We start from the raw sequence: 23,098 nt of genomic DNA, 5'->3' as shown, positions 1-23,098 counted from the left end.
ATATCTTACATTACTTTATAATTTTTTTAGGCTATATTAAACGTCTAATGAAAAATTTTAATACTAGAACTTTGAAACATGAGTTTATGTGGAACAAATATACTTTCCAGAATGTAGTGTAACAATTAATTTGAGATAATTTTGATTAAAACAATATATAAAATAGATTAGTAACTATCTAATCAAATGATATAACAAACACAATAAATGATTATTTATAGTCCAATTTAAAACACAATGTGATATTATGTTATTAAATATATATTATTTACAGTAACGGTATATCGCTAGGCCGTCTTAGCTCAGTGGTAGAGCGCGTGGCTTTTAACCACGTGGTCGTGGGTTCGATCCCCACAGACGGCGAACTTTTTGTTCTTTTTATTTGTGAGCCTGGGCATGGCTAAGTTTTTGGTGTACTACACGTGTAGATACAGGGGGCTGGGCGGGGAAGAAAGCGGGATCATACGATGATTCGGTGCTTCGCGCCTGTACGGTCGGTCCATGCTTTCCACAATCACACCATTCGTTTTGTCACTCCCAAACTCACCGCAAATTCTTCTTCTTCTTCTCCTTCTTCTTCATTATTATCGACGAGAAGAGGAGCTCTAACCGTGTCAATTGTAACCACCACTCTTGAAATACTGATATCGTCATTCTCTGCTTCTTCTTCTGCTGCTGCTGCTGCTGAGTTGTTGGAGCTCCCAAATTCCGGTGGCGTTAAAGCTTTGGACCTTCGCCCCGGCAGGGGTCCGGTTCCCGTCGACGGCGACCAGGTTATCTAATCAAATTTTTAAATTTTTTTCTCAATTTTTATTAAGAAAAACAAAGGCACTTATTACTTTACTTCTTCGTATAGTAGTATAATAATGTTTTTGGAGCTCTTCTATGGAAGCCGTTAATAATTGCTGAAATGCTTTCTAGAGAAGGAGTTTTTTATGTGCTTTCCCAAAACCCGATTTTGAAGAAGCTATCATTTATTGTCTATTTGAATCAATGAAGATCCAAACAAAAAACGATTTGGGTTATTTACTCACACAGCCGAAACCCAATATTAATTTTTGTTCATACTTAATTTGTTGACCCTTACGGCTTTCCTTACCTCGGTATACATAGACGTAATTATATTGGCACTTTGAATCTGAAAAGGTTGCAATACACTACTATGGAAGATTGGCTGCTAAACAGGGCTGGCGCTTTGACTCTACGTATGATCACAAAGATCAATCTGGGGAACCAATTCCTTTTCTCTTCATCCTTGGTTCTGGGAAAGTAAGTCCTAATTTTCTTGTAAATGCTATTTGCTAATTGTTAGGTGAAACGGGAAGAGTGACATGGTGCCACGGGGAGAAAACAACTACCTGTTTCAAGTTCAAAAGTTAAAAGAAAAATATATATAGGTCATGGTTCTACTCGTAGCAACTCTAACATATGGGTTTTTCACTTGTCTTGTTCGGTTCTGATATGGATTCATTGCATGCGTATGCACATGTGTATTCACTAATTAATTATCTTTGCCTAAATCTTGGAAGAATCAACATTTAACAATAAATATATAACTGTTAATAGTTGAGCCTGGTTAATAATTTTAATAACACGAAATTGGAAAATGCTGTGATGTTAGTTTGCCAATTGAAACCCTAAGCAGGTGATTCCGGGGATTGAAGCAGCTGTGAGATCTATGAAAGTTGGAGGTATCCGTCGGGTTGTAATTCCCCCGTCACAAGGATATCAGAACACATCACAAGAACCAATACCTCCTAATGTATGTACTATGTTTTTCTTTATGCTCTGTTGTATTTGTATTGTTTGTGCTGCTGCTCTGTTCTCTTCTATAAACAGTCATTTTTTTCTTCATTTTGAAATCTCAAGCCCAATTTACAAAAATATGGAATTTGTTTGTCTTAAGATTCCCCTGATTATTCATAAACTCAATTTGATTTGGTATATATTTTATGTGGTCTTGGTGGACTCTGATTTTAGCTCCATGTTCCGGGACATTGTTCATACTTCACACTCACCTGTTTTTGATTGTTCTACAGTTCTTTGATCGACAGAGGCTGTTTACCACCATTTTCAACCCAACCCGTCTTGCCAATGGAGAAGGTTCAACGCTTGGGACTTTGATTTTTGATATTGAGCTGGTGAGCCTGAGGCATTAGTGAAGTCCACCACCCACTCACCGTATATTTATGTATGTATGCCGTGTAGCTCTCTATTGAGATCTTAGCAGAATTAACGTTGAACATCTTATTAATTCTTGTTTGTGTCATACGGTGTATGTGTACAATGTAATAGTTGATTAATCTATTACATATATCATGATTATGCAAACAAAACCTGAATCAATGACGACGATACTCGACATTAAGATATAGGTTGTTGGCAATTCAAATTGCATGTGAAATTGGAGCTACTTTACGGGTCATTGTTGTGATGCCGTGACTGACCTGTGACTCTGTGAGGAGTAACGTAAAGGCCGGGCAATGCAATTTGCAATGTAGTGGAAATGTGAAGTGGAAGCGTTTGGGTACTTATTAGATATGTCGCGCGTCTATCTAATTCAATGCATCTTATCAGCAACAGTGCCACGTTGATGTGTCAAGGACTGGAGAGCCACCAAGCCGAGGAATGTTTCGTGTATCTTTGTATGAATAGAATGTGTCATCATAATATGTTACTTTCAATATTATTGTTTTTATAAATTGTAGATGAACAATATCATAATTGGAAATTGCGAATAAAGTCCTTGCATTGTTTACTCGTTTACCCTACTACATATGCAATGTGTGATTTCTTGATTTGTCCATGGACAAGTAACATTTTAGGAACTTTATGTAAATTTTTAAAAATAAATTATTTTTACATGGTTATCTAACTCACTAAATTTATTTCTACACTCATTTTAGAAAAATAAATTCATTACTAAAAGTTTATAATTTAAAATACTAAAATTACCCTTTATTATTCTCTTTCTCTGTATACTCATGATTGCATAGTCTCTCCCTATTTTTGTATTCTGTAAATTAAACTATTAATTTCACTTTCTTTTGAATTCATTTTTTTTTCTCTTTCTTAGTAAATCACAATCTCTATTTCAAACTTTCTATATACAATTTTTTTTATATTCATTATTTTCTATGACTAGTAAAGATTAGTTTCTTAATATTCATTAACTTTTATGACAGGTAAATATTCGTTGATATTCATTTTTTAATAATGGGTTTTGCTTCTCTTAATTTATGATAACCCATAATTAAACTAATTATTTGTAAATAAATGAAAACATATGTAAGATTTGATGAGAATTGAGGAATGTAGAAAGAAAAGAGAAGAAAGGTTAATTAAATAATTTTATCAAAAATTTTGTTGGTAATAAAATTTTAATTAAAAAATAGTGTAGAAAGAAAATTAATGTGTTCAAATAGACCCCGGCTCCATATTCCAATTAGTGCGCTAATTATTATTATATCCATCAATTTAAAATTTGTTTATTGAGTAAAGGGCAAATTCATTCAAAATATATCACATCGAATCAACATTTGCATGTAATTTACATATATCAAATTAAGGGGTAGGACGAAGTTATTAGCAGTCTCTCGCTATATAGAAATTACCATCATATTCTAAGATTTTTTTTTTTTTTTTTGGGCTACTGATTGAGTGGAAATTTAAAATGTCATCTACAGAAATTTGGACCATGCTGCAATAGCCGGTTGTATGATAGCTTGGCTCCAAAAACTTATACATATAAAAGATAGTCTCAATCATTTCAAACATGTGAATTCAGTTAAACTTAATTTAAACCTTCTATTAAGTATAATTAATTTCTCCTAATCCAATCATTCTAAACGTACTTAATACATTTTATTATTATTTTATAATACATAGGAATGTATAGAAGTGGAGATTTTATTTAAGACAAGTGAAAAGAAGCCCACAAAACGAACACCCAAATGAAAGTGGCTCCATCCACATCCTCAAAATATTATTGAGGCAAGAAATTGAAGTCCGCATCAATAATAAGACCCCACTTTTGCTTCTAATCTCAATTACACCCACCTTTTGCTTTCTCTGCCGCTCTCTCTCTCTTAAGCCTCATTAAACCTCCAACTTTACTCTTCCCTCTCTCTCTCTCTCTCTCTCTCTCTCTCTCTCTCTCTCGCGTAAAAAAGCAAAGCATAGCAACAAACAAAGTTGGAGAGGAGAGAGAGACCTCTTGGAGCTTTAAAACAAAAAAAAAAAAAAAAAAACAAGCCCAGATCTCATCTCATCTCAACTCGACTCAATTAGTCTCATCAAAATGAGCCAGAAATCGCTGATCTACGCCTTCGTGGCGCGTGGAAATGTTGTGCTTGCTGAGTACACTGAGTTCAGTGGCAATTTCAACTCCATAGCCTATCAGTGCCTCCAGAAACTCCCTGCTTCCAACAACAAGTTCACCTACAACTGTGATGCTCACACCTTCAATTATCTCGTCGATAATGGTTACAGTTATGTTCTCTTATCTTTGCCTCCCTTCGTTTGCGTTTTGATTTGTGGGTATGTTGTGAGAAATTGGGGGATTCAGGTTCGGTAGCGGTGGCTCTCGTGTCATTTTATAGCTTAGGGATTATCTTTGGTTATTTTAAATAACGCTTTTATGCTTTTCGATTAGTTTATTTGCTTACTCTACTGTCGGCGAAACTGCCAGGAAGCAGCCTGCTATTGTATTTAGCTTGTAATTACATGTTGATACTTGAAAGAAGATTACGAGGGCGTTCGCTGTCTTGTTAGTTGCAAATATAGTTAACTACTCCGAGTAAATCGTGCGGTCGTAGTTCATCTGCTGTATACTCTGTGTGTTGTTTTCTTTTCTATTCTGTTGGTAGGTTGGCTGACATTTCGATATTGCAGCATATTGTGTGGTCGCAGATGAATCGTCCGGAAGACAAATACCGATGGCTTTTCTGGAGCGCGTCAAGGATGAATTTGTTTCCAAATATGGGGGTGGAAAGGCTGCCACGGCTCCTGCCAATGGCCTGAACAAGGAATTTGGGTATTCTATTGTGATTCTGATATTAAAGCCCATGAACAGACGATTTTCTTGTTATTCTAGTTTGCTTAATATATTATACTTTGCAGACCAAAATTGAAAGAACTTATGCAGTACTGTGTTGATCATCCTGAGGAGATCAGCAAGCTTGCGAAGGTTAAGGCTCAGGTTTCAGAAGTCAAAGGTGTTATGATGGAGAATATTGAAAAGGTAGGGATGCTTTGTTTGTTTCATAAGTGATTTGTTGGGTTTTCTACAGGATAGATGTATCAGTAGTTTGTTCTCACTTGCTTTTAGACGCTGCGTTCATTCTTTCTTTTCCTTTTGCCTTTTACAGTTATTGAATATTTTACAAGTGTTCCTATTTGTGTTAGAAATAGTTAAAAGTGAAGCTGGGGGGAAGATTGCAAAATAATTGTTTTGAAAATGTCATGGGAGAAAAACAAAGAAACTCAAAATTAAAGAAAAATAAGTTACAAATTGGAAAATGGATTGCTGAGAGCCTGATGCAGTTACAATTTCACTTTATATCTATCTGCAGCTCATTAATACTTTCATTTTAAGGTCTGATTGGTAGCAAGTCGTTAGTTCTCTTTTTAGATTCTCTATTGAAGCAGGCTGTTAGGCATGCCAAACAATTTGGCTTCTCCTTCCTCAATGTCTAAGAAAAGTAACATGTACACATGTGATTGCATTCGAGAAGGTGAGAGGTGTTGTTAAATGTGTTTTTTTCTTGATGAGGTTTTAGGAATAGTATCATGAATTTGGAAATTTCATTTCCCTAATTTGTATCTTATAGCACCTCACTTGAATCATATTTATTATGCCACGAAGGTTTTTTTTGTGCTTTTGAGAATTATGCTCTATGCATAATATATGTATAACCAGTTAATAACTTATTTGCACGATTTAATCTCTGTGTAGTTTAAGTTGCATAGCAGATAATGTTCCGACAAAAAGATCGATAACTGCACACTTCTAGGATAAAATTCTATGTTGGGAAAGTTGACTAACTCCATTTTTTTTCTTTTTTATGTAAAATGCAAATATCCTCTTATTGAATCAAAATAATGTGGGGTACATTCTGTTGACTTATACGGACTATTTGGACCTCAATGCCTTTTCATCCCTTGTTTGTCAGTTTTGTGGTATAGTCGTCACTGACTCATCCTTGAGTTTTGATGCAGGTTTTAGATAGGGGGGAAAAGATTGAGCTGCTGGTCGATAAGACTGAGAACCTTCATCAGCAGGTTAGTGTCTGTTTTCGCTTTTGCGCTACAAATGTGTGTGTGATAATAATTTGAACGTAAAACTTTAAGAACTTTGATTGAGTAAATCTTTTTTCCGTCTTGAGGGTGAATGGCAGTTGAAGTTCATGTTTAGGTCAAGTCATACGTATTGACTTTTAGTACAAAAATCTCTGTAGCTTTCCTTCAAAGTCCAATGTCATTGAACCTCCTTTTCTCTCCCATGTTGGATACCACATAGGATAGATGATTTGCTGCATGATTAATATTGATAACCTCATTGTAAAATGTATCACGTGATTTGATATTATCTTCACCATTTTTGAGTTTGCAGCCATTTGTTTGAAAGCATTTTTTTTCCCGAAGGAAAACAATGATACTTTTCATGTCCTCATAGACAAGGGCAAGTCGCTCCTAATTGGAAAATTGAACACTTGCAGGCACAAGACTTTCGGAGTACGGGGACCAAAATGCGGAGGAAAATGTGGCTGCAAAATATGAAGATCAAGCTGATTGTTTTGGGAATACTGATTGCCTTGATCCTCATCATAGTCCTCTCTGTTTGCCATGGTTTCAACTGCGGAAAATGAGTGCTATTCTCCAGGAGGCTTATATTATGCTCTTCTAAGAGCTTCTGTGATGATATTGTGAAAGAGATATATAAATATATATGATCTTGACTTTGTATTTAGTCTAAAAAAGTTAGCAGTTTCCCTATATTTGTTACAAAGAAAACCGAAAACTTATTTTTGCTTGTGAATGAGACCCGTCATTATATTGTGAGAATGCTTGTGCAAAGATGCTGCTGCTGATTATACCGGCCAGAACTAAAATAGGCCTTCTTAGCTAGCTTCGAATTTGCTGAATTTGTGTGGAAGTAGCTTAACTTTCCCAGTATTCTAAACTTTCCCAGATCTGGCGGCAGCGCCACATAGTTTTGTGATGGGTGACATTGTTAAATCTTTATTCAGTAAAGTATCGATTGCATTATTAGGTAACGTGTATAAATACGTGGCATAAAGTATATGATCGATTCTAGACCTTTGGCAGTGAGAATGTACTACATTCAGTAAAGTAGCAGAAAGTGAATTTTGCCAAAGCTATCAGAAGAAACACAAGGATTGTACATTGCAAGTAATTCTTGCCAAACAAAACTGATGTTCTTGCCGCGAAGAACAAAGCTAAATCACAGGACGTGATGACTACTGACTACTGACTACTGACTACTGACTAGCACAACATGAGTTCCAAAACCTTCAGTAGTAGCGTTGTTATATACAGCTACTAATAGGTTTCACACTTCTGAAGGATGCAACGCAACACAAATACAGCGATGATTTAAGTTTAAGCACATTACCATACTTATCTTTATCATAATCATAATAAAATTTAAGATAAACTTCTCCTAGGCTTGAATAAACAATTTTGATCATCATCAATAACATCACCAACATTCCAACGCACCCTTTTACCCCCTCTACACACCCCATTTCTCAAATCCACCCCAAATCCAACCCCATTGTTTCCTTTCACCCCAATCTTGAACCTCACTTTCTCCCTCTCTTTTGCCAAATCTCCACCCAAAACTTCCCACTTGTATCCACCAAAATTAAACCTTTCTCCTTCAGGAAATTCTGAGTTCTCCCACAACTTTTCACTTCTGTTGCCAACCGGTCCCTGACATTCCTTATTGTAACTTCTCTCGTCAGGAAATGCTGGCAACCATTTTGGGATATGCAAATGCAAGCTTCTTGAGCCCCGGTCATTCTCTTTCTTGCAGCAAACCGAATTTGCATACGCATTTTTGCTTCGAGGAATGGGTTTCGCAAATGGGATTTCACAACCGTGCCTAACAAAACCGGCAATCTCTTTTAAAACCCCAGAATCCAACATGCAGTTTCGGTTAAGAGCTGACGCACCAGGAAAGCCTTGACCAGACGACACGTCGTTTAGGGCGTTTGTAAGGTCTACGAGGTTGGATTCGCTGCGGTGGGCCACATGGGAATACGATCCGGCCCTACTGGCCAGCTGTTGAAGATACTTGGCGGCCACCAACGTTAGGGTTTCGAGGGCTGAGCTTTCCGCCGCCTTGAACCCAACGGAACGGCAGATCTGAGACACCGCAACTTTTGTGACGGTGAATGCGAACTCCGAAGGGGCTTCTTCTCCTTGTTCTGTTGGCTTTTGATTTTGTTTTTGGTGTTTTTTCGTTTTTGTTTTCTGGGGTTTCATCGTTAGTGACTATCGGAGCAGAGACTACTCTTTTAATTAGATTCCAGAAGAGCCGCCCCCAATCGATTTTGATTTTTGATGGCCTTCTAAATTGGGGGGCTTTTCCGTAATATAATTTTATTTTTGTTTTTCTTCTTCGAATTTAATTCAGGAGAAAGTTTGAGGCGCGTTGGGCTTTGAACCCGCGCTCACAAATAGTAGAAACTGAGAAAATCTTGGTCTGAAGCCTGCCACTGAGCTAGTCACATTGATTGTATGAATATTGTTCCCTATTTTAATTTATTTTTAATCGGCAATATTAGTACGTACCAAATACTTTAAAAACAGTACGATACAAATTTCATATCCGATTTTTGTAATTTTTGTATTTACTAAACTAAAATCTTTAAAATTATAAACAAATTTCATATTCCAACTTTTTTTATTTTAGCATTTGCTAAACTAAAATCTGTAAAATCATACATTTTAAGTCTCATATTATAAGGGATAAAGTCATATTATAAGGGATAAAGTGCCATTTGATAAGGTTCTATTCAAATCATTTTTTAAAAAAAAATTTCGCTTAACCACATTCATTTTTTTTAATGATTGGAACTTTTAACGCCCATTTTAAATCTTCATAACATCTTTTATTTTTTTAAATACTTCAATTTATTTTTTAAAAATATAAATCTATATATTAAAAAGAATTATTTTCTTTTTACTGCTTAAGATATTGTAAAATAACGAATAGGTGTAATAAGTATTGCACCATAATATTTTACTATTAGATAATTATAAAAATCTTACATTTTACTACTTTTTCATTAGTTAACTGATAGTTGACATATAAAATATTAATGTTGTCCTTCGTTTAAGAAAAAAAATTATTGTTTACCAATAAAATTAACGATTAATTAAATTTTAATTTAATCATTAAATATCGATAAAATTCAAAATTTTGTATTTATCAACTAAATGTAAATTTTATTATATAATACTTGTTTGTTTCTTAAATTTTACCGATGATAAATAATTAAAATTAAATTGATATTTAATTGAATGAAAAATTATTGTAATATATTCATCACATAAACCTTACTTACAGGGTTTTTGTGCGAATGTAAACTTTTATTTAATTTTTTGAGTTTTTCAAACAATAGTGAACATCATTAGGTATTATTAAAATGGCAAAATTGGTCTTATAGGTCAACGGGTGAAAAGTAGTAAAATGTAATATTTTACAACTCTTTAGTAGTAAAATGTTAAGGTACAATATTTGTTGCACCTAATTGTTATTTCATAATAACTCAAAGTAAAAAGAAAAAATCTTATAAAAAATAATCATTCTTTTTATGAAATTTCACCCTAAAAGAAGTGTTTCTTTTAAGTTTTTATTTATATAATATAAAAAAAATTAAAATCTTAAAATTTTTTCTTTTTATTATAAATTTTCTATTCCTATGACCATTAATTAATTCTTTTAATTTTCTCAAAAAAATCTCAATTCAAGTTTAAAATATAAATATAAATTACGAAATAGGGTAGTGTAAAATAATGTGTTTAAGTGTTCAATTGAATTTGCATTCAAAATAGTAAATGAATTAATTTGTTTTTTTTCATATTTAGGTGATTTTCAATTTTTTGCGGTGTCCAAAGGCTTACTCTTTGTTAATGCCTCAGGTCTCTCCGTGCTTGAAGCCCACGCGTGACAGGTGCCTAAATCTTGTAAGGTTTCGATTTTCTGGGCTAATAAATTTGCTTTCAAAATTAATAAATGGGCTCAACCCAACTCAATATAGAGTGGAGCTATTGGCACCCCTATATTATTCTTACAAAATCCCACTTTAAAAAAATTATAATTAAATACATTTAGATTTTTGCCAGCAAATTACTTAATTCATAATCAATCCTTTTTCCCCAAAAAAAAAAAAAAAATCTATATGTTACTTCCTATTTAACTAAAATAAATTGTACAAATCTAGAATAATTTATTGTTCTCTTTTGATTTCTTATTGATTAAATATCTTTATACTTAAAATTACTTTGAAATTATAATTTGAAATATGTGTTATTTCAGCCAATGATTAACACTAAAAGACTTATCACCCATATAAATTTTTAATTTATATGTAAAGTAATAATAAAATTGAAAATAATTAAAAAATAGCACAATAATACTTTGAGTTTTAACAATACAACAAATCAAATGAAAATTGAGAATTTAGAAAAGTGTATCTAAAAAAAAGGACATTTTCAAAAATAAAATGAAGATAACTAAAAAAAAGGGTTTTATGAGGAGATCTAAGGGGTGCCAATAGTCCAACTCCTCAATATAAATTCATGGATCCATTTGATCTTCTTCCAAGTCCACTACATGTTCCGAGTGGTCTAATTCCGTTTCATATAATATTTTCTCAGCTTCTGTTTCTAAGAAATAAATCATCAAAATTTTATTAACAAATAGAACAAATCGCATAAGATAAAATGTGGGTACATATAGAACAACATCAATTAAAGCCACTACAAATATATAATTGGTGCTTCACCCAAGGGACCGTTACTCATGATTCATGAAAGTGATCTCATTCTTTGTCGCAGTTCAAGATCCATATCATATTATACGTGACAAATAATTCAGGAACATTAAGCCTGCACGACTACTACTCTATTCGTCCATAAATAGCATACAAACCCCAGATAATAGACAAAAATACTCTTAAATGATAACACCCATTTCAATTCTTCATGTTGCCTTCAAGAAAATATAGCTGGATTGAAGATAAGAATGTTCGAGTCATTGCTTGACAACCAATGGTTTCTTTATGCACATCCTTTGAATTGTCTTTCATAAAAAAAAAATTTTTTTAATGTAGGGACAGAATCGTTAATTATTCATCACCACAAATTTTTATTATTAAAAGGTGGGGTGTTGTTTTAAGTACATAAATTTAAGAGAAAAAAAATTCAAACACCGGTTGCACATATCTTTCATGCCATGAAAATGTGTATAAATAACTTTTTTTTAAAAGATAAATATAAGCCATCTAAAGTTACAGTCGAATAAAATAGTAATAATTTGGTTTGTCTAGAAAAAAAAAACAAAAAAAAAAAATAGTAGGTCGGCGGTCAAGTCAGCGTGGATGGAGGGTGATTAACGCATTCGTCGTGATCTACTAATTACAAATTTTAATTAAATTAATGGTAACCCATTTCCAGAATTATAGTTATTCTTTAGGCATGATTGAGGCTTTGTGAAAGATTACTTAAAAAGAAGCAGCCAATTAGCTAGCTAGATGCTTCTCTTAAGCAAAGATTCTCAATCCAAAGCAAAAAAAAAATCAGCAATTATTTTAATCTTCGATTAGGGTTCACTTCGTTTCATTAATTAAAATAATAATCTAACGGTTGTGCAAATGATGACATGTGTGCAATGCGATTAGGTTTAGAGAATTAATTTACTAACGCCGGCTTATATGATAATTAATCATGTATGTGATTATTAGGCTATATAATATATATATATACGCTGAAACAAATTACGTAGTCAAATAGGGTATTAATTGCGTATTTGCATGTGAAAGTGATATTAAGAACACGAGGAGCGAATTACCAAAACAAATGTTGATTTCCGATACATTCTTAGCCTCGACTCTTAACCATTAAGAAATAATTGAAGTCGTGTCTATGACAACGTTTAATCATTATATTTTTATACGCCAAGTTATGTTGTCAATTATTTTGTAGATATTTCATGTTTTGAATTCAGGTATACATTTGAATTTCGGTTCACCAAACCTGTTGGATGTGGGGAAAAAAAAAAATTGACTCCTCTAGAAGGCTAGACCATTTGATGATCCAGTAAATTAGATGCCTCTTATGATCAACTCTAGTATCCTTTGAATTTTCTTTGTATAACGAACCTTATCTTTCAAAAATTGCGTGCTTACATAAATTTGTAGACATTGTTCTTGATCAACATCACCTGAAAGACCCCAGTGGATTATTATTATAAGTTTGTAGTCAGTTCACAAGTCTCTTTCTAAATTCCAAGTGTTGAGTTTTGTGCTTGTAAGATAATTCGATGGTAGCATTTTTATTCATTAGCTTTTGGAGCTTATCAAGAATATTTGTGCTCTCAAAAGATGAATCATCCTGGAATTTAGAAATTTATTTTCTATTCTAAATCATCACTTGATTTGAAAATAAAAACCCGTGTTTCAGCTTCTCCACTTGGTTTACAAATATGAAGATTACATTCTGTGTTTTCCAATGATAGCGACAGGAAACCCTAGTTAGGTTTTATAATTACAATCCAGAATATTATGCCAGCAACTACTACTTGTTCGTTCTTGATTATTGATTCCTTATTTCTAGGCTTTGTTTCAACTTGTAAGAAAAGAAAACCTGCCAATATCAAACTTAAATATAGTAAAATTTGAAAGAATGCTCAACAAGTTGATTAGGTGACTAATTAAATGCTTATCAAAATCTTGCATAATTTAAATAATCAGATGATGTCAGAAATGATACCATTAGAATTTTGCAAAAAATCTGCTATCAAATCATGTTAATCCAGCAACCTCTAGAGGATAAGCTAGTCTAATAAGTTTAGAACAATGATAGGTCAGATGGCAATATTTCTTTTGTATTGTTTCTCCAGTGACCAGAACTATAATTGCACTTTGAACTTTTGTTTGTCATTACTCATTTCTGCTTATGCATTATTTCTTATTATGATAGCAATGTGTGACTTTACTGTGGCAGCTTTTTCGGATGCTCCATGCGATACATGTCAAAAGCTTAAATTTAGTGCAACTGGGGGAAAAATGTACGATTAGCTAATTTGATAAATTTCATCTGAATCACATTCACTTTTATCCGGGGAAATCTACAAGAAATCTGCCAGTTAATACTGAATTTACCAGATCTCTTTTCCTCATTCAATAATATCACCAATAATTTTGTCTGTCAGTTTCCAGGGTTTCCTGTTTCTGCTGCACATACTATTTGGTGCTGTGTTGCCACACGCTAGCTAGCTATAGAGTTATTTTATTTGGTATTGCTCACAAATTAATCACTTCCATACCTTGGCAAAAGCACTTCTATCTTCTAAGATATATTTTAGGCTTTTAGCTCTTCAATGAAGTCCTGTGCTGCTGTCTAGACTCTAGTGTCGACAGAATAGGGTTTGGTGGTTTTGGGAGATTAGTGGAAAAAACGACTAGATAAGTGCCTTTGGAGTCATCAAACGCAAAGTGCCCTCCTACAAGCAAAAGGGTTTAATTTTTATAATGTTTAACAATGGGTATTTTATTCATTTCTAAAAGAATCTAATAAGTAGATTTTTCTTAACCATCAATTGCATGTTAACTTATAAAAGTCAATATATTGCAAAAATATTTACTTAACTCTTAAAATAGTTCATACATAAAATAATTATTAATAATGTAGTTGGGAAGTCATGTTACGCACATGTTTTGGATAATGCTTATTTTATGCAATTCTATTTGTATACGGCTTTAAAAAAACTTGGTCTATACGTGAAATAATAAAGAGTCCCTCAATTTGAGCTAAGACTTAAGAGATGAAACAAGGTTTAACAAAAGCAAGATAAAACTACTCAACTCTTGCGAGACATAAACCAAAATGTATCAACATCAAATACAAGACTGAAAGCTGGAAAATGGTCCACAATTATGTAACATTATTGTTGATGATAAAGATATGTACATACGTGAGAAAAGACAACACTTAGGGTTCGAGCTAACAACAGGTACACAACTAATTTATCGTGTATGCAAAGCAGCCTCCAAAAAAGAATTAAATTCTAATGGAATTGACAATGCCAAGTCGTATTCAATTGGGTTCCCGTTCATTGTCTCTAAGCCTATATATTGATAATTTTACTCAAAATCGATAGGTGATTTTTGTCGATTGCTGAAAGTTTTGTGTGAATGAGATTCTGTGTTGAAATCCGAAAGTTGATGGAAGCTAGTGCCCTCGGGTTGTTGTTTGATGAACAATTAAATAAAGCTATATATATTTTATGGCCGAAAGTAATTGATTTCGGTGTGTGAAAACGAAATAGGATTCTCAAACTGTCTTTTCTTTCATGTTCATGTCTTGACGATTTGTACGAGTTGTCTTTCCTGGCAATATCATCATCAGAAACAATAGTTTTCACTTTTCAACTAACATTCGTTAAATATATACCGTAATTGGAGCTGGTTAATTTATCCCCCGATGCTTCTGAAATGAATAATTCTTTTACCTTTTTTGGACAAAAATATACCTAGGATATATGTAATTCTGTGTCACCGCAATCAAAATTATGTTCTTTATTTTAATTGGCTTCCTCTTCTAGTTTAGCAAGCTCAGATGATATGGAGATTGATATGTAATATAGTCATGTAAGACATCTTTTGATAAGTGAAACCGGACAAATGGTGCATATAATGTGTCGTTCATTTTAAAGTTATATGACAAGAGGAACAAAACCGTTGATATACCTCAACTTTCGCCAATTTTTTGTCAAATTTCATCATTTCTGGTCTCGAAATAGAGTTTGAAGTCACTTTTGTGATTATGAGAAACTTATAGATATTTTGTCCTTTTTTTTTAATTATGGAATTTTCAAATTTAAATATCATTTGCTTTCCTTTAAGAATGTATATTGTATTTTAAATAATGTGGCATTAATAAGTATATACTAAACTCTTTTTATCTAAGTAGTATGTATTGGTGTCTCATAAGTAGGAAATTCAATTTTTGTATCCTAACTTTCTAAATATATCACTAATTCTTTTTCATCTCTTGCTTTCATTTTGTCTTGATTCCTCCAGATGTTTTGAAGTTTTTTACACTAATCAGAGATTACACAAAAGCAAATAGTGAGAATAGTTTTTTTTTTTTTTTTTTAAAGTAATCAAGTGGGCCCTAGGACGCTTTCAATTAACCAATCCTTACATGCCACCGATGCCAGCCACCTCAAATTGTTAAAAAAAAAAAGTACAATAGTTTGTAAATGTACGTCATTATTATTTTTTATTTTTTATTTATATATTATTTAGAAAAAAATAGACTCCCCACAATTTGAAGTCAATTGATTAACTAAATAAAACTACTAGTCAACATTAGATGTAATTATATATACGATTAAGCAGAGACGAAAATTGTTTAACATTATCATCATCAAATGGGGGATTTGTTGGCAAAGCATCATATAGTGATAATTTTATATTAATCAAAGCAATGAGCAAGATCTTAGGCGGCGCCATTCATAGAAAAAAATAGTAGTGGTGTCAAATCATTTGATCTCAACAAGAGACCTAATTTTACTCTAATTGGACGTGTTATCATTTTACTTGGTTTAATAATCACAACTTAAGAACATGTATGAAATTTAAGGTTTTTGGTGGGACCCAATTGCACCCTTTTCTTTCTTTCACTCTTTTTTTTTAAAATTTTTTTTTTTAAATTGCATTAGTGAAGAAAGCAGAAGCACTTTATCAATGACTTCCATTCAACCATCATTTAGCTACCCACCTTAAAGTGATTCTGCTTCATCTCATGCTTACAAGATTACATTTCCATTATACAAATTTGTAAAAAGAGTTGGGATATTGATCAATATGTAATATACTGCTCACGAGCCAACCTAAAAGATCAATAAAGTTGGATTTGAGTTCACTTTTTTTTTTTAAAAAAAAAAAATGGTGGTTCCCACTTTTTAAAGAGCTTTTGAATCATCATAAATATAGGATATTCCCAGTGGTTGGAACATAAAACCAACCTTTGAATTGAAGATATCAAAAATGGTAAATCAAAGTGACTGGCTAGTGGCCATTAATGCCAGAAACTCCACTTCTGAAAAATGAAGTATGCTGTCTGCATTTTCTAGGGTTTCCAAATGGAAAGTTCCGGGAAATATGTTTTACTCAAATATTTATTCCGATCAATTGAGACAAAAAATAATGAAACTAATAATGCCCCCTAAAATTTGACCCATTAATTACAGCTAGCATGCATAGCAAAGAGATTGAAGTGTCTAGCGAATATAAAGATGAAATTCTTGACATAATCATAATGAAAGGTTCCGGGTCAAGTGATTACTTTAAAAGTGTGCATGTTCACATTGTACGCAAAGCATATGCAAAAGCGAAATACAAAGTTGTTTTTTTCCTTGGCGGAGGACAAATTTGCTGAAGTTTCCAAGCATATCTTCTTACCTTTTTTTTTTTTTTTTTAATATGTTATTTATGAGTGGTACCACAAGTTAATAATATAGAAAATGCAGCCATCGTGCAAACCAACTTTCATCATATTCACGATATATATATATATGCTTCGCAGGCATCACTATCAAAACAGTGCAATTACCTCAAATTATTCGATCTGGGATCGATGGCAAATTAAATTAAATTAGCATTTAGCTATATATATACATTTCTGCTTTGTCGTTTGGTTTTCTTACTTTTGTCATCTTTTTTGAGTGAATGAGAAAGTACTTAAAAGTTAAATGGTATAAGTTTAAAGAGTTGGGCAAGCACAATGGGGGATTTGATGGAAGCAAAAGCAATAGCAGAGAGAGTGAATGGTGGATGTGGGAATCAAGCCCATCTGTCTATCGCTATTACATTTATTTGATATCTTTTCTTGTGCACAAACTTTTTTTTTTCTTTTTTTCTTTATCTTTTCTTTTTCACTTTTGGAGGAATAAAATTTAACACCATTTTTAGATAGTTCTGAACATATGGGTGGGTCGATTGTTCCATATCCATCCAATTTGGTCAATAAATATATATATATGATAATAATGGTTACTAAGATATGGCCATCAATTCAATATAGTGTGGGGGGACCAAATTAAAGTGTACATATATCCAAGCTTGGTTGTTGAGGAATTTGGATGTGTATAATTTACTGGGTTAATTTTTCTTTTATTACTGACATTTTCGCTATGGCTATACGAAATTAAGATTATAAGAAAGATAATGAAATCTATGATAACCTCTCCATACCCAAAAAAAAAAAAAAAAAAAAAAATTCTACAAACTTGATCGGAACCATAGTCCACAAAAAGATTTAACACCAAATGTCCAGCGTTCCCATTCCTTTAATTTTGGCACATTCACGCGGCAGAGTGCCAGAAAATATGAATTTATTTTGTGAATATATGCATTCAAATATCGCTGGCAAAAATGCAGCCGGTCAAGGGAACTCTGTCATCTAAAAATATCAAACACCACCATTTCGTTTTGGGTTAGTTTACCCACACAAGACCCAATATAATGATATTGGCCTTAATTAGCACCAGATCGCTTAAACTCTTAACAACAAAGATAATTAAATCTGACAGATTAAAAAAAAAAAAATCAAAATAAGAAGCCCCTCCTCACTAAATGAAAATAATATTAGATAAGAGCAGAGAATCAGATCGGGCCATCGGTCACCCACTTGTCCGTACACAGACACCCCGGTTTAAATAAGGAGACAAACGTCATCAAAAGCAGGGAAACCGCAATAAAACAGTCATGGGCCCCACGCTCCCCTCCCTCCCTCCCATGGGGCCCACTAACGTGGGGCAGCTTAACAACACCACCACCACCACCATCAACAGACAACAGTAGGTTCATTTCATTTCATCATCAATTCGATTTTTATTCTACCAAAACGTTTCTGTAAAAAAAAAAACAAAAAAAAAAAGAAAAGAAAAGAAAAAACTCTGCCCCAACAAGCAAGCACACCTCACACGAGCGTAAACTGGGGCCCTCGCTCGACGGCCACGTTCGCAACGGACCATTCTCTTTCTTTCCTTACACCTCAGGCTTGGAGTGGTCGCTGTTGGACTGTGGCATCTTGACACCATGCAGTTGATACGTGGAGGATATGCCGAGAGTCGGTTAATTAAATCCCCGCCTTATTTTCACAAAAATAAAGCAGGGGAATCAGTGAAATGGCTTGACTGCCCTTGCAGCTTTGTCGTTATTTCCGAAAAAACCGAAACGAAAGTCGAGAAGAAAATGGAAAATAAAATTTGGGGGTGAGGATAATTAATTTATTATTAAATCAAATCAAATCCAATCTACTTTCCATGTTTTTGCTAAAAGTTATGAATTAAATAAAGATTCTCTCTCTATAAGTCTTTGACTTTATCTCTCCTCTCAAATAAAACCAAAGCCTAAATAAACCCACAAATTCCCTTCATCGAAACTTCCCCCACACTGCCACCCTCTCTTATTTTGCATGCTCTCGGCTCTCCTCTTTTTAACTCTTCATCTCCTTTTCGTTCTCTCTTCTCTTTAAACCAAAGCCTTATCAAAGCAAAACAAAACCAAAAAATCGCATTTTTTTTCTTTTCATCTTCAAATATGGCGGTTGAAGCTAGACGCATAGGCCTTCTCCCTTCGCAATTAATCTCACACAGGTATTAATATTTTTTTATATATATTACTACCGAAAAATAAAATAAAAAGTTTTTTTTTTAATTCTTTTCCGTTGTGTTAGATGAATCAGTTTCTTATGTGTGGGTCGGGTTATTTGTTATTTGCAGAGATTTTATCAAATCAAATCAAGTAAACGCCAATACCCAGATGGATTCTTTCTTTCCTTTTGCTGAACCAATGCCTGAACAAATTATGTTACCATTCTATCAAGCCTTCGATTGCAATCCGATTTCTACTAAAACGTCAATGGACAAAGCTGATAGCGGGCTCACGTACAATATTCCTGCACCAAGAAAGCGCCAAAGAGATTCAATCAACGATCTTGATGCCTTCTCCCTTGTCTCTCAAAAGCAAAAGCTCTCTGGCTTCTCGTCGTTACTTGATCAAGACATCATCTTTCGGTTGCAGCAACAGCAGTCCGAAATCGACCGTTACATTGCCCAACATGTAAGCAAAGCAATCATCTTTGTTTGTGAAGTTCCTTTATTCCCTTCATGCTCTCGTTTTATGTTCAATCTTTCTTTTCTGGTGTGTTAATTTAATAATGCTTCATTAACAGACGGAGAAAGTGATATTGGAACTTGAAGAACAGAGGAAGAGGCAATCAAGAATGTTAATATCAGCAATCCAAGAAGGAGTGGCCAATAAGTTAAAGGAAAAGGACGAAGAGATTCATAGAATGAGGAAACTCAACTGGGTTCTTCAAGAAAGAGTAAAAAGTTTATTCGTGGAGAATCAAATATGGAGGGACTTGGCGCAAACCAACGAGGCCACAGCCAACACTCTACGTAGCAATCTCGAACAGGTCTTGGCACACGTGGGGGGCGAAGGCGATGACTGTGCTGGTGGTGGTGCCACGCTGGCAGCTGCGGCGGAGGATGATGCGGAGTCGAGCTGCGGGAGCAGTGGTTTTGGGAGGTGCACGTTAGCAGGGGAGGGTGCGCAGGACAAGGCGGTTGGTGGTGGTAGGATGTTGTGCCGACGGTGTGGGGAGGGGGAGTCGAGAGTGTTGCTGCTGCCATGCCGGCACTTGTGTTTGTGTACGGTTTGTGGGTCCTGTCTTATTGGTTCCTGTCCGGTTTGTAACTCTGTAGTGGATGCCAGTCTCCATGTTAACATGTCTTAATTAATTACAATCAGAAAAGGAAAAAAATGAACAGCTATTTAAAAAAAAAATTATTCAGGAAATATAGATTTTTTTTTTTTCGTTGGTTATTGTCTCTCTTATTGCTTATCTTTGTTTAATCGGCATTTTTCTCTTATCTTGGGAGTGTTTTAGTAGTTTTCGAAAAATTAGAAATGGTCCGAAGGTAAAATTTGGAAATGAAATTGACCGTAGATAAAAAGGGCGGAAATGGGTCACGAGATTGCAAAATTGGAATAGCATTTTTGTTGTTCATCTGAATGGAGGAGACTGAGGGGGCGCATTCAATCACTCTCTTTGCATTTTCTTGGCAATATGGGGCTAGCACTTGTTTGCTTCTATTTAATGGTAAAGCAGGAAAGGTTAGAAATTTTAATAAAATAAAATAAAAAAACAAAGAGGAAAATGATGGTGGTGACTGTGAACGGCATTATTGCCACCGATCCTTGGAATCAACAGAAATTGCACACTAGCCTTGGAGAGAGGAGTTGTGTTACTGGCCCACTTATGACAAGATCCAGAGATCTGTTCGTGGAATCATTTATTATTTCTTTTTTTCACTCTGCTTTATCCGTTTAAATTTCTAGGACTCAATCATGCAATTTTCTTTTTCAAGTGGTCTTCTTTGTCATTAAAAAAAAGGGGGGAGAAGCCTGATTTCTTATTTGTACTTGTTCCCATATTGAATATTTTATTCAAACCCCCCACATTCATTCCCCACTATCAAGTTTTCAATTCAAATCCGTTGTTATTAGAGTATTTTATTTTGCATTAAAAAGATTAATTTAAACGATGTAGTTTTAAGTTAGGACGACCAAGAAAAAAAAGTTCGACTCAAAAATTAAAAAATATATATATAACAATAATACCAATGAAAGGGTAAGCTAGCTAGAAAGAAGAGCATTAAAAACCTGGGCATGTGCCAAGTGGCAAAGACGACCTGATACGTCAGACTGACACTCAGTGCGGGGTCCACCACGTGTTGTTCCTCTGCAGCACTGCAGTGTGTGCATGGCGTTTTATATAATTACAACCTTGCGTTCCTGTTGAAAAACGAAGAAACAAATGCTACGCAGCGTTAAATGCAAGGCAAAAAAAATTAATTTTATTTATTTATTTTTGGGTTAAAAATGGCTAAAGATAAAGATTACGAGAGCAGTACGAAAAAGGTCAAGCCAACTGTCTAATTACCACTCATACTAACCGTACGTTGCACCTACTCGTACACGCTCATAACATGCGTGCTGCAGATGCAACTTGTCAGTGGGGTGTCAAAAGCAAAAGCATAATTATTATTGTCTTTTACTTTCTATTTTCCCCCAAAAATCAGATGATTTTAGAAATTAGAGATCGATTTTTTTTTTTTCACGTTTACGCGCCCAAGCCAATGTGCTAGACTCCATGGCTTCTTGCTGTTGATGCACTTTCATAATTTTGTTTAGTAATTTTGTAATCAATAATCAATATAAATTTTGAAAACGATGCGTTGCCCAAATGTCCAGGCCTCAATTGAATGCGCGGTACTGTGTTCGCAGTTGAAGTGACGGTGTGGGGGAGGTGAACCAAACACAATAAGAAAAATAAAAATAGGGACCCTAAAATTCCGCCGACGTCGTGCTGCGCAAGGCGTACGTTAGTGGACTACACGCCCGTTTGGTCAACATCATCATTATTATTATCATTTGTTATTTTTTTTACATAAAATTAATTAAATAATCAGGTGGCTAAATTGGGCAGAAATTTTGGATGGTACAAAGCCGACAAAAACCAGAGCGTTAAAGTTGTAAGAACACGAGAAAATGAAAAAAAAAAACAATAATAACAGTAATAAGATATCATCATAACTTGTTCTAATTTTGGCAGTAGGTGTTAAAAAGTGCTGTGTTTGTATTTGTGTTCCCTGATTTTTTGTCTTTTCATGGGGTGTGGGTCCACGTGGAAAATCTCGATTTTTTAAAAAACTAGGGTCCCACTTTAGTAGGTTAAAGTTTAATTTGGACACGTGTTGTCACTCTCATGCTGATCACTGTCTCTCTTTTTTTTTTTTTCCATGTCATGTCTTGTTTTTATTTTATTTTTTGTTTTTATTTTATTGTTTTACTAGAGAATCGTACGGGTCTACGAGGAAGAGAAAGTTGATGAGTCGACGGAGTGGGGTGGTCTGATTTGTTTATTATTATATTAAAAATAACAAAGAATATATACGAAGTTAATTAATTTAAGTATTTGCAAAAGTTGATTTTGCATAAACTATTGTATGAATAACTACCAATTTAATTGCTCACTTATTTGTATCATATATGGTTAATTATTTTGTAAACCTTGGGAATTGGGTAAAGGTCCCCATCCTTTAGCTGGAGCTGGGGTTGATGGTATGGGCACCCAGTCTCCCAAATATTGACAACAACAAGCAGCTGTGCAATCTAACTTTGTTTTCCCTTTTTAATGAGCATTTTCTAAGTTGCTACAGTTTTCAAATTACAAAAATAATTAAAGCAAGTGTATGTGGCACCCTACTTTTTTTTTATTTTGAAAAATAATAATTCTGCATAAAAGTCCTGCAACAATCAAAATGTTAATTAGGAATATAACTCATTTCATATTTGATTAGATGGATAGACTTTGAAGGCATTTTCTATTGTCACAACACAATAAATTTGATTAGTTAAGTGCACATATATAACAATAGCCAATTGTTCAAGTTACAGTTGACGTAACTTACATTTTATAAAAAAATCTGCAAATCACATGTAATAACTTTTTGCATATTTTTGTATGGAGTATAAGTTACAATAACTGTAACTTAAAGGAAGGGATCCATAACAATAACATCCATTATAGTCAAATGAAGAGATCAAAGAAGGTGTTATACAGGTATGGTCAAAAGTTCAAATAATGGGTGAAAAATACAATGAAACTACATATAACTCTCTCTAATGTATGATAAAATCTTCACATCAAACATTTTAATTAGTAGCCGTGGAGTGATTTGCACAAGACTCTTGTGAATTACCTA

At 33.9% G+C, this 23,098-nt stretch overlaps 4 protein-coding genes and 1 non-coding gene across 5 annotated transcripts; 4 read left to right on the top strand and 1 right to left on the bottom strand.

The window, feature by feature from the left end:
- The first annotated feature begins 291 nt into the window (after positions 1-291).
- On the top strand, positions 292-363 carry TRNAK-UUU. The gene has a single exon. It is a non-coding gene; the product is annotated as a tRNA-Lys (tRNA).
- Positions 364-396: 33 nt separating this feature from the next.
- On the top strand, positions 397-2,656 carry LOC18051893 (peptidyl-prolyl cis-trans isomerase FKBP17-1, chloroplastic). The gene is given in 5 exon segments (XM_006448698.2): positions 397-426; positions 429-773; positions 1,147-1,269; positions 1,646-1,762; positions 2,040-2,656. Coding segments are annotated over 5 exon segments (735 nt in total). The 3' UTR covers positions 2,160-2,656.
- A 1,376-nt stretch (positions 2,657-4,032) lies between these two features.
- Positions 4,033-7,128, top strand: LOC18051892 (vesicle-associated membrane protein 721). The gene is made up of 5 exons (XM_006448696.2): positions 4,033-4,490; positions 4,894-5,035; positions 5,122-5,242; positions 6,220-6,282; positions 6,720-7,128. The coding sequence occupies exons 1-5, from the start codon at positions 4,301-4,303 to the stop codon at positions 6,867-6,869; spliced, it is 666 nt and encodes a 221-aa protein (XP_006448759.1). The 5' UTR covers positions 4,033-4,300; the 3' UTR covers positions 6,870-7,128.
- A 252-nt stretch (positions 7,129-7,380) lies between these two features.
- Positions 7,381-8,743, bottom strand: LOC18051891 (transcription initiation factor TFIID subunit 8). Its single transcript, XM_006448694.2, has one exon. It carries the CDS (start codon positions 8,509-8,511, stop codon positions 7,669-7,671), a length of 843 nt encoding a protein of 280 aa, XP_006448757.1. The 5' UTR covers positions 8,512-8,743; the 3' UTR covers positions 7,381-7,668.
- A 9,845-nt stretch (positions 8,744-18,588) lies between these two features.
- LOC18051890 (BOI-related E3 ubiquitin-protein ligase 1) lies at positions 18,589-20,098 on the top strand. The gene is made up of 3 exons (XM_006448693.2): positions 18,589-18,919; positions 19,046-19,385; positions 19,498-20,098. Exons 1-3 carry the CDS (start codon positions 18,864-18,866, stop codon positions 20,062-20,064), a joined length of 963 nt encoding a protein of 320 aa, XP_006448756.1. The 5' UTR covers positions 18,589-18,863; the 3' UTR covers positions 20,065-20,098.
- Positions 20,099-23,098: the final 3,000 nt, after the last annotated feature.

Source organism: Citrus clementina, unplaced genomic scaffold, assembly GCF_000493195.1.
Source record: "Citrus clementina cultivar Clemenules unplaced genomic scaffold, Citrus_clementina_v1.0 scaffold_2, whole genome shotgun sequence".
Taxonomy (NCBI): domain Eukaryota; kingdom Viridiplantae; phylum Streptophyta; class Magnoliopsida; order Sapindales; family Rutaceae; genus Citrus; species Citrus x clementina.
Note: the sequence above shows the minus strand (reverse complement) of the source record. Positions and strands in the feature narration are given on the sequence as shown.

Bases quoted from the DNA above. Each gene is read 5' to 3' on its own strand.
- LOC18051892 (XM_006448696.2), top strand. From the start codon at position 4,301: ATGAGCCAGAAATCGCTGATCTACGCCTTCGTGGCGCGTGGAAATGTT. The intron at 4,491-4,893 runs GTTATGTTCTCT...TCGATATTGCAG, and splicing joins TCTCGTCGATAATGGTTACA to CATATTGTGTGGTCGCAGAT. The intron at 5,036-5,121 runs GTATTCTATTGT...TATACTTTGCAG, and splicing joins GGCCTGAACAAGGAATTTGG to ACCAAAATTGAAAGAACTTA.
- LOC18051891 (XM_006448694.2), bottom strand. From the start codon at position 8,511: ATGAAACCCCAGAAAACAAAAACGAAAAAACACCAAAAACAAAATCAA.
- LOC18051890 (XM_006448693.2), top strand. From the start codon at position 18,864: ATGGCGGTTGAAGCTAGACGCATAGGCCTTCTCCCTTCGCAATTAATC. The intron at 18,920-19,045 runs GTATTAATATTT...TGTTATTTGCAG, and splicing joins TCGCAATTAATCTCACACAG to AGATTTTATCAAATCAAATC. The intron at 19,386-19,497 runs GTAAGCAAAGCA...CTTCATTAACAG, and splicing joins ACCGTTACATTGCCCAACAT to ACGGAGAAAGTGATATTGGA.